At 38.5% G+C, this 11,867-nt stretch overlaps 1 protein-coding gene across 1 annotated transcript; it reads right to left on the bottom strand.

The window, feature by feature from the left end:
* Positions 1-6,712: 6,712 nt before the first annotated feature.
* Positions 6,713-7,657, bottom strand: LOC110563966 (olfactory receptor 4K3-like). The gene has a single exon (XM_021661225.1). It carries the CDS (start codon positions 7,652-7,654, stop codon positions 6,713-6,715), a length of 942 nt encoding a protein of 313 aa, XP_021516900.1. The 5' UTR covers positions 7,655-7,657.
* Between the last annotated feature and the right edge of the window lie 4,210 nt (positions 7,658-11,867).

Raw genomic sequence — 11,867 nt, 5'->3', positions numbered from 1 at the left:
GTTACATTTTATTAACTCTGTATCCCAGCTGTATAACGCTCCCTCATTCCCTCCCAATTCTACCTTCCCTCCCTCATCTCCTCCCTGCCCCTTTCCAAGTCCACTGATTGGGGAGGACCTCCTCCCCTTTCATCTGACCCTGTTTTATCAGGTGTCTTGAGGTCTGGCCGGGAAGTCCTCCTCTGTGGCCTAGCAGGGCTGATCCTCCCTTGGGGGTGGGGAGGTCAAAGAGCCTGTCATTGAGTTCCTGTTAGAAATAGTCCTTGTTCCCCTCACTATGGGAAACTAATTGGTTACTGAGCTACCACGGGCTACATTTGAGCAGAGGTTCTAGGTTATATCCATACATGGTCCTTGGTGGAGTAGCAGTCTCAGAAAAGACCTGTGCCCAGATATATTTGGTCCTTGTCGAGCTCCTATCCTCTCCACGTCATACTAACTCCCCCTTCTTTCATATGATTCCCTGCACTCTGCCAAAGGTTTGGTTATGAGTCTTAGTATCTGCTTTGATACACTGCTAGGTACAGTCTTTCAGAGGCCCTCCATGGTGGGCTCCTGTCCTGTTACTTGTTTTCTCCTACGTCCAATGCCCATCCTATTTGTCTTTCCAAGTGAGGATTGATCATCTTACCCCGGGTCTTTTTTCTTGTTTATCTTCTATAGGTGTATAGATTTCATTATGTTTATCCTATCTTATAGGTCTATATAAGTGAGTATATACCATGTGTGTCTTTCTCCTTCTGGGTTACCTCACTCAGAATGATCTTTTCTATATCCCACCATTTGCCTGCAAATATCATGATTTCCTTGTTTTTGATTGCTGAGTAGTAGTCCATTGTGTAAAAGTACCACAATTTCTGTATCCATACCTCCATAGAGGGACATCTGGGTTGTTTCCAGGTTCTGGCTATTACGAATAAAGCTGCTACAAACACAGTTGAGCAAATGTCCTTGTTGTGTTCTTGAACAAATTTTGGATATATGCCTACGAGTGGTATAGCTGGGTCTTGAGGAAGCACTATTCCTAATTGTCTGAGAAAACGCCAGATTGACTTCCAAAGTGGTTGTACCAGTTTACACTCCCACCAGTAATGGAGGAGGGTTCCCCTTTCTCCACAACATCTCCAGTATGTGTTGTCATTTGAGGTTTTGATTTTAGCCATTTTGATGGGTGCAAGGTGAAATCTCAGGGTCGTTTTGATTTGCATCTCTCTGATGGCTAAGAATGTTGAGCATCTCTTTAAGTGTTTCTCTGTCATTCTATATTCCTCTACAGAGAATTCTCTGTTTATCTCCATTGCACATTTTTTTAATTGGATTACTTGATTTATTGCTTTTTAACTACTTGAGTTTTTTATATATTCTGGATATCAGCCCTCTGTCAGATATAGGGTTGGTGAAGATCCTTTCCCAGTCTGTAGGCTGTCCTTTTCTTCTGACAAGTGTCTTTTGCTTTACAGATGCTTTTTAGTTTCATGAGGTCCCATTTATTGATTGTTGCTCTTAGAATGTGTGCTGTTGGTGTTCTGTTCAGGAAGTTGTCTCCTGTGTCAATGAGTTCTAGGCTCTTCCCCACTTTTTCTTCGAACCGATTTAGAGTATCTGGTTTTATGTAGAGGTCCTTAGACTTTAGTTTTGTGCTGGGTGATAAATATGGATCTATTTTCATTTTTATGCATGTAGATATCCAGTTGGACCAGCATCATTTGTTGAAGATCATTGTTTTTAGTAGTGGAATAATAAACTTTTGTAAGATGCGCATTTTCTTTATCTATTTTTCAATTGAGGGACAACTAGGTTGTTTCTAGTTTCTGATTCTTACAAATAGAGTGGCTATAAATATAGGAGAACAAGTGTCCTTGTGATATGGTAGAAGATCCTCTGGGTATATGCTCAGGAGTTTTATAGCTAGGTATAGAGGTAGATCTATTCCCAATTTTCTGAGAAACTGCCAAAAATAATTTCCAAATTGGCTGTGCAAGTTTGCACGCATAGCAACAATGTAGGAGTGTTCCTCTTAGGACACATCCTTGCCAGCACCAGCTGCTGCTTGAGTATTTGATATTAGCCATTCTGGGGGATGTAAGATGGAATCTCAGAATCTTTTTGACTTGCATTTTTCTGATGGCTAAGGATGGTGATTATTTCTTTAAGTGTTTCATGAGATCCTATTTATTAATTGTTGATCTTAGAGCTTGAGCTGTCAGTGTTCTGTTCAAGAAGTTGTCTCCAATTTGTTCAAGGCTATTTCCCACTTTTTCCTTAATCATGTGTAGTGTATCTGGTTTTATGTGGAGGGATTTGATCTACTTGGACTTGAGTTTTATGCAGGCATACAGTTAGACCAGCAACTGTTGAATATGATCTCTTCTTTTCCACTGTAAAGTCTTCACTTTTTTGTCAAAAATCAAGTGTCCTCCTTAGGTGTTGTGTTGGAGATTGGTCTGATGCTAATTACTGACACTCAAGATCTGTTTACTGTCTGTCAGATATATGCATCCTTGTTTGTGTAAACCTGCCTAAAAAAATTATGCCTGATTGGTTCATTAAATGGCTTATCTGTAGGCACAGCAGAATGTGGTAATCATGGCTAAGGTTCCTGGGCTTTCAAGGATGAAAGAATCATAGGAAAGATGGATGGAAAGTGAGGAGGAATGAGGATGATGAAGGGTTAGTGTGGAGAAAAAAAGCCATGTGGTCATAGAGGAAGGACTCCAATAATGGCATGGAAAGGTCCAGATGAAGAATAAAAGCAAATACTATGGGATTTTGTATGGAAAGTTTGTCTATTGTGTTGATTTTGTCATAGAACCAACTTTTTATTTTGTTGAATTCTTTGTTAGTCTGTTTGTTTCTATTTCATTGACTTCAGCCCCAAGTTTGATTATTTACTGCAATTTGTTCCTTTTGGGTGTGTTTTGTTATAGACTTTTTATGTGTTCTGTTAAGTTGCTAGTATGAGATCTCATTCATTTCCTTCATAATTTTCTTTACGAAGGCAGTTAGTTTCAGGAACTTTCCTCTTAGAATTATTTTCATTATGTTCCATAAGTTTGGTTATATTGTGCATTCATTCTCATTAAGTTCTATTCTCATTGAATTCTTCAATTTCTTCCTTGCCCAGCAGTCACTGAATACAAAGTTGTTCATTTTCCATGAGTTTTTAGGCTTTCTGATGTTTCTGTTGTTGTAGTGAAACTTTAATTTATGGTGCTCAAATAATGTATAGGGGGTATTTTAATTTTCTTGTATCTGTTGAGACTTTTTTTGTACTAAGTATATGGACAGTTTTGGAGAAGGTTCCATGAGGTGCTGAGAAGAAAGAATATTCTTTTGTGTTTGGGTGAAATGTTCTGTAAATATCTGTTAGTACATTTTCTTCACTAGTTTGATTGTATTTTCCTGTATTTCTTTAAGGAATTTATTAATTTCTGTTTTTTAAGGGCCGCTACCATCTTCATAAAATTACATTGAAGATCATTGTCCTGTGTTTTAGCTGTGCTGGAGTATTTAGGGTTTGCTGGGCTCTTGTGATGCCACATTGCCCTGGCTCTTGTTGATTGTTTTCCTTTGTAGACCTCTGGTCATCTGGATTTGGGGCTATAACAGGTTAAAATGCAGATTTTTGAGGTAATCTTCCCTAATTAGTTGTTCCTTGGATGTTTTTCCCCCCTTGGTGTCTGTTTCTTTTCTGGTCTTCTGGCCTGGGTGTCCTGGTGTTCTCATGACCACAGAGACTTCAGGTCCAGTCAAAGTCTCTGCAGGTGGTTTTGTGTCCTGTGTGACCCCTGGGATCCTGAGATCTGGCTTGGCCTTTAAAAAAACAGAGTTCTGCTAAAATTTTGGAATGGAATATGGAGCCCAAGGATGGTATGCAGTTTATGGCTGTTTGATGCAGTTTAAGGACAGTTGGTAGGCATGAGCATGTGTCTTATCTGGGGTCCCTGGTAGTTGTGGGGCTTTCTTCTAGGATAGCTGCTGGAGTTTGGCTCCTGCTTTGCATTGTTAATTTGGATTTTTTAATTGAATGTAGAATTCCAGCATTTAAATGCTATGAATGCTTCTAAAATATTCTATAGCTATAAAAGGAGTATTTCTGGACTTTTCTGGGAGCTAATATTGTTCTAACAACCAAACCATATAAAGACAGAAGAACAACAAAAATGTGAGGAGTGATAGATAAATACACAAGAAAAAAAGATGCAGCAGAATATTTGCAAAAACAATATAGCACACATAAAAATATTACTTATTTAGCTGGAGAGAAAGCATTGGCTGTTCTTGCAGGGGACCAAGGTTTATACTCAGCAACCATATAGGTCTGGTTATAAAATCCTTCCCATGGAAAAGGCCTCAGATATAACCAGAATGTGGTGGGTTACTCCATAGGAGCAATGCCATTATTGCACCAGTGAGCACTTGTTTCTTGGCCGGTCCTTCATTCCATGCAGACTCTAGAGACAGATAACACCACTGATGTGCTGTCTTCTCCAGTGACCCATAGAGCACCTTCTAGTTCTATGATTCTGAGCCATCTCAGAAGTATCTCTGTCACTTTGAAACTGATTTTTCTGTGTCTTGGAGTCAAAATATATTGTGGTTTCAGCAATAAGATCATATCATCTAGTCATGGTGAGAAACTAAGAACAATGGAAATGACCGGTGCTATTTTAGGACCGCCCAGCTGTCCTGACATAAAAAACCATAGGGAGACAGCACACGGCAAGCTCTTACAAATTCATATGTTAGAGATTCGTTATCTATTAATGAATGAATTACAAACAAATTCTTGAAACAAACAGTGAATTTTTAACACAGAGAGGCAGAGGCAAGCAGATCATTGTGAGTTCAAGGCCTGCCTGGTCTACAAAAAGAGTCCAGGACAGCCAAGGTTTCACAGAGAAACCCTATCTCAAAAAAAAAAAAAAGGAAAAGAAAGAAAGAAAGAAAGAAAGAAAGAAAGAAAGAAAGAAAACATAACAAAAACCAATGAATTTGTGCACATGATAATTTACAGGATTATATTTAAAAATATTACATAAATGTTAATGTCTTCGTGAAAAAAATTCATTTCTCATGACTGAGAAAACATAGAAAATATGACCAGGCTTCATTAATAAACTTGTATTATGAAATTTTACTCATTGAGTTAAAAACGGAAATGGAGTAAAGTTCACTGCTATTCCATGTGTAGTCTATTACTCTTGTCTCATCTTTAATTTTTTTCTCTTTAACCTTTTTAGCATTTTGATAGAGAGATAGCTGTTTGGCAAGGGGTCAATTAAAAGTTTTGGGAATGTGGTGTCTAGAAATATAGTCAAATGAAGTTTACTATGTTATTATTCACATTGGAAAAACATATAGGTTTGGAAAGCAAACATTGTGTTGCTTTATGGAAGATATAAAAGAATGGTTGAATTACATTTCCGTGTAAAGGATCTTTCATATTTGCATTCAGTGAATAATTCACAATATTCTGATGATTGATTAATAAGCATCATTTTCTTGGAAATATATTAAACCTATATCTGATTTGGAAGAGTGGTAAAAAAATGAATATGAGTAACTTCAATAGGAATGTAAACTTTACAACACTTTGGTAGCAATCTGGTACTTTCTCAATCAGGAATAGCACTTCCCCAAGATCTAGCTATACCACTCCTAGGCATATATTCAAAAGATGCTCAAGTACACAACAAGGACATTTGCTCAACCATGTTTATAGCAGCTTTATTTGTAATAGCCAGACCTGGAAACAACCCAGATGTCCATTAATGGAGGAATGGATAAAGAAATTGTGGTACTTTTACACAATGGTATACTACTCAGCCATTAAAAACAAGGAAATCATGAAGTTTGCAGGCAAATGGTGGGATCTAGAAAAGATCCTCCTGAGTGAGATATGCCAGAAGCAGAAAGACACACACACAGTATATACTCACTTATAAGTGGGTACTAGGCTTATAAGATAGGATAAACATACTAAAATCTGTACACCTAAAGAAGATACACAAGAAAGAGGACCAGGGGTAAGATGATGAATACTCACCAAGAAAGAAAAAAGGGGATTGACAGTGGAAGTAAGATAAAACAAGTAACAGGACAGGAGCCTACCACAGAGGGCATCTGAAAGTCTCTACCTAGCAGTGTATCAAAGCAGAGACTGAGACTCATAACCAAACCTTCAGCAGAGTGCAGGGAATCATATGAAAGAAGGGGGAGTTAGTATGACCTAGAGGGGACAGAAGCCCCACAAGGACCAAATATATCAGTGCACAGGGATCTTCTATGAGACTGTTTCTCCAACCAAGGACCATGCATGGATATAACCCATTACCCCTGCTCAGACATAGCCCATGGTAGCTCAGTATCCAAGTGAGCTCTTTAGTAAACAGAACAAGAATTACTTCTGACATGAACTCAGTGACTGGCTCATTGAACTTCCCCTCCCCTCAGCCTTGCTAGGCCACAGATAAGGACATTGCAGCCAGTCCTGAAGATACCTGATAAGCTAGAGTCAGATGGAAGGGGAGGAGGACCTCTCCTATCAGTGTACTCTGAAGAAGGCAGGGGGGAGATGAGGAAGGGAGGGGAGAGTGGGAGGAAAAAAGGGAGGGTGCTATGGCTGGAATACAAGTAAATGACCTGTGATTAAAATTAAAAAATTTAAAAAACCTTATTCTGTTAGGCCGGCATCAGTAACTTGAAGTATTTAGTACAAATTATCTTTGGAATCCAAATAGTTATTTATCAACCTTTTCATGGCATTTTTCATCTCTTTATTTCTCATTGTGTAAATGGCTGGATTTAGAAAAGGTGTAAAAACAGAGTAAAACACAGCAAAGAATTTGTCCAACCAGGTGATATTGAGGGGCCACACATAGATGAAGATGGAAGGCACAAAAAAGATCATCACCACTGTGATGTGGGCAGTGCACGTGGAGAGGGCCTTAGATGCACCAGCTTTAGTGCTCTTTCGTACAGTTCTAAGTATATATGTGTAAGATATGAGCAACAGAATGAAGCAGGGTATACCCACAACCCCACAGTCAGCATTCATTAAAATATCCAAGTCATGGGAATCCATACAGGCTAGCTTGATTATCAGTGGCATATCACAGAAAAAACTATCAATTTCCTTGGGTCCACAAGAGGGCAGCTCCACAATCACTACCAGGTGACTCATGGCATGAATAAAGCCAGTGGTCCAGGAAGTCAACACCAACACACTGCATCTTTTCAGGTTCATGATGGTGAAGTAGTGGAGTGGTTTGCAGATGGCCATATAGCGGTCATAAGCCATAACCACCAACAGCACTGCCTCTCCTGCACCAATGCAATGGAGGAAGAAGACTTGAGACATGCAGCCTGAAAAGGAAATGGTCTTGTTTTCTCTGAGAAAGTCTGTGATCATTTTAGGAGTTGTGACTGAGGAAAGCCACATATCAATAAAGGATAGGTTGGCCAACAAGAAGTACATAGGGGAATGGAGATGGGGATCAGTGGTTATTAAGATCACAATGACAATATTTCCAGATACAATGAGTAGATAAAGCAACACAAACATCATAAATAGTAAGAACTGAGTACTCTGTGAGTGGGCAAGTCCCAACAGCACAAATTCTGCTACCACGGATTGATTCCCTTTATACATTTTATTTAGTATATCTTTAGAAAAAAAAACCTGAAGAGAAAGAAAAATTAATTAGAAGGATGTAGAAAATATAGTTAAATGTGTCATTCATATTGACAGTTAACATTTACACCTGAAATATAAAGCTAAAGGTAAAGACAATTTGTTGCTTATTTTGAGAATCATTGCTGCCCTAGTGAAAGCTAATACATCATGTGTAACTGCTCAGGAAGAGAAGCATCAGGTATGATTTCTATGTATATGCTTTGTCAGGAAATTCCGCTTAGAAGAGTATATTGAGGAAGCAAGATAGTGATTTGAAAGCCTAAAAATGTGATGTTTCACCTAAAGAAAACAAATACAAAGAAATCAGCAAGCTTCTATAGTTTTTGGAGTCAAATATTTATAAAAATGGTCTTTAACTTAGAACCCCTGCTCAGACGTAGTCCATGGCTGCTCAGTATCCAAGTGGGCTCCTAGTAAGGGGAACAGGGACTGTCTCTGGCATAAACTCTGTAGCTAGATCTTTGGCTTCCCCACCCCTCAAAGGAGGAGCAGCCTAGCTAGATAACAGAAGAGGTCATTGCATCCAATCCTGGTGAGACCTGATAAGCTAGGGTCAGATGGAAAGGGAGGAGGACCTCCCCTACCAGTGGACTTAGAGAGGGCCAGGGAGGAGATGATGTAGGGAGGATGGGATTTGGAAGGAATGAGGGAGGGAGTTACAGCTGGGATACAAAGTAAATAAACTCTAATTAATATAAAAAGAATACTATTAATTTATTCATTAACATTAAAAAATAATGGTCTTTTTTCAGTATACAATGATACTTATTTTAAACTAATATTGTTTGCACTGTTTAGGCAGTCTTATTGTTAAACTAAAGACTATGTTTATGATAAGTTTGTTTGTATGCATCTGGAGGTATCTCCATCCCTGACCTCAAACTGTACTACAGAGCAATAGTAATAAAAACCACATGGTACTGGCATAGAAACAGAAAGGAAGATCAATGGAACCGAATAGAAGACCAGAAATAAAACTATATACCTATGAATACTTGATTTTTTAGAAAGAAGCCAAAACCATTCAATGGAAAAAAGACAGCATTTCCAACAAAATGTGCTGGTCCAACTGGATGTCTACATGCAGAAAAATGAAAATAGATCCATATTTATCACCCTGCACAAAACGAAAGTCCTAGTGGTTCAAAGACCTCCACATAAAACCAGACACACTAAATCAGTTAGAAGAAAAAGTAGGGAAGAACCTTGAAATCATCATCACAGGAAACTTCTTCCTGAACAGAACACCAACAGCACAGGCTCTAAGAGCAAAAATCAATAAATGGGACCTCATGAAACTGAAAAGCTTCTGTAAAGCAAAAGACAATGTTGTCAGAACAAAAAGGACAGCCTACAGACTGGGAAAGGATCTTCACTAACCCTATATCTGGGGACTGATATCCAGAATATATAAAGAACTAAAGAAGTGTGTGAATATATATAATCATGTTTCTTTAAAATACTTGATAATTAGAATTCTCCAAAGTTGACATACACCTGTATAGTGACTATGTGATATATACATGCAGAGGACATGTTAACCATCCTGACTTTTTTCAAACCCTAACAGCTATTTCTAGCTTCTTCTTAACACTGATCAGGAGAGTTATAGGTATTTTAAATATTTATTGATTGATTCATTTAATATGTGTGAGGGATCTGTCTGCATGAATATCTGCAGGCGAAAAGAGGGCATGAGATCACATTATACAAGGTAGTGAGATGCCATGTGGCTGCTGGAAATTGAACCCAGGCTCCCTGGAAAATCAGTTAGTGCTCTTAATCACTGAGCCATCTATCCAGCCTTTAGCCAGCCACCTTTGTATTTTAGAAGACTCAGATTCAATAGAATCTTCTAATACCTTATCTGCAATTCTTCTTTAAACTTGGTGGCAATTCTCACTGAAAATACTAACTCTGGCTTTAAGATGAACACAATTCAAAAATCAATGAAAAAAAAAAAACTCACCTAATGATAATTTTAGGAACATTTAAAGCAAGTATTTATTATTTTTTCTGATTAAAGGTTTTTATCCATGTAGATTGTTTATATCAAAGTTCTAAACTCTGTAATATAGCCAATAGTTGTACTTTTGATGGGAATATTCAGAATTATTCACTTCAGTAGATCCAAGGTGGTAAATCCTCATGATTTAAAAGCGGTACTGTCTGGAGAGATGGCTTAGCCTTTAAATGATAGGCTCACAACCATAAATAAAACTGGTCCTGTAGTTGCTTGTAATGCCTTGTTTGCTGGCAGTCTGGTTTAATCTGATTTCTGAAATCAACAACTCTTATGTTTCTTCTCACTTGACTTGCTATTATGTTTACCCCCAATTCTGAACAGAAAATTATCATACAGGGTACTTTATTATTAAACAATATTGTATCTCATAAGATACAGGAAATTATAGTGCAATGTTTAGCTGGTTGCTCCTTATATGGATCATTAGATAAAAATTATGATCTTTTGATGAAGTTTCAAACACACTGAGGGTGTGACTTTTGGTCATTGGTAAAGTGCAGAAACTTCTGTTGGATTAGAAAATACAGAGAAAAGTCATTAATTGGCTGCTAAAATGACAGAAAATAAAGCAACATTACTCAAGTCCACATATAATAGGAATTGGTAGAAGAGATGCAAAGAAATGTTCAAGAATAATCCTGGGGGAAAATGTTGGCAAAATGAGGTGACTTACCAAATTTACGTGTTTCTTTTTTCCAAGATCATCATTTTCCACCTTATGTGTGCTTATGAAGACATCTGTGTTGTGCAGAAACAGTTTCTTGGAAGCACTTCCCTTAAGCCTGACCTATTCATTGCTCAATGTTGTCCCATGGGTGAATTCACTTGTTCTGTGTTCTGATCAGAATGAGAACGTTGGAGGTAATTATTTTAAACATATATTAGCAATTGGTTTGTTAAGATCGGCATTAAGTGCTACATATTTGTGAAATTAGAGACATTCTTATTAATCACCTCAGAATAGAGAATATTAGTCCTTTACTCAGTGTTATTCACTTGGCCAATACAGACTGAGGAGAAACTTTCTGTTATGTAGATATGATAGTTTCGTTACAATATCAGAGTAAATAAAATTGTTTTATATTTATAAGAATCCAAATTTTGCATATATACCACAGGCAAACCAAGGAGACCAACACCAGAAGGCCTGCTAACACTCCCATGCCCGCCCATTCCTTCAGATGATTCATGGCTGCAGCAATCCATGTTGATAATCCTGTGGCTAGTCCTGTGTCCACTCTGGTAGAATATACTGTGACAATGGCCACTCTCAGGTGCTCCATCGTAGTATCGAATTCTCCAGTCCAATTACCTAAAATATAGCTCGACAATTGTTTAGACAGATTTGCAGCACAGGAAAAATTCTCATGTTGTATGCTAGTGACACAAAGTCCAGCATACTTTCATTGACAGCCAGGTTGAGCGATTTGCCATAGGGTATCAATTTGCTCCTGCAAGAGGTCAATCCTCTGATTGAACACCATCAAGCTTCCTTTTAGTTGAACATTAATTCCTTTAGAGTCTCACAACAGTGTGATGCAGCCATGATCATTCAGGCCTTTACAGCCATTGAAGCAGGACATTCTCCCCAAGCATGGTTGGATACCATAAAAAGCTAAAATGATACGCTCAGGATGCGAGGCTAAGCACTGCACTCAGGGTCAGCCGCTTTGGACCCAGAGAAGAGCATGTCTGATTGCATGCGGGTTGATGCCCCAGGTCCCGCCTCTGAGAAAAAGGTATCGGACGGGTCTGATGCTCTTTGGGTGGATGACACCTAAATGAACATCGGTACAAAGTCCCAATTTATTTCTAATATCAGAGATCAGACCTCTACTCTTGCCTGATGCGTCTAAAACAAAAAGGGGGAACTGTAGAGAGCTGCGGAATGCTATGCCTTAAAGATGGAGCTGGTTTCCGCCTTCCACCTTCCCGATGGTGAGTGCTCTCTGTCACGAACAACTCCACATTTGGCTAAGGCTGAGGATCTGGCTTGCTTCCATGTATGTGGACCTATCTGCATTGCTCCCGTGGCACGCCTGGGTTGGCTACCCAGAGGCTATTTAAGCTGTGGGCTGGCTTTCCCCGGGGTCCGAGGATTGTTCAATGTTCCTGAATAAACAGCATTGAAAAAAAAAAAAA

The sequence above is a fragment of the Meriones unguiculatus genome, chromosome 18, assembly GCF_030254825.1.
Source record: "Meriones unguiculatus strain TT.TT164.6M chromosome 18, Bangor_MerUng_6.1, whole genome shotgun sequence".
NCBI lineage: Eukaryota > Metazoa > Chordata > Mammalia > Rodentia > Muridae > Meriones > Meriones unguiculatus.
The sequence above is the reverse complement of the archived record's forward strand: the minus strand, read 5'-3'. Positions and strand labels throughout refer to the sequence as shown.

Coding starts and splice junctions, on each gene's coding strand:
- LOC110563966 (XM_021661225.1), bottom strand. CDS start 7,654: ATGTATAAAGGGAATCAATCCGTGGTAGCAGAATTTGTGCTGTTGGGA.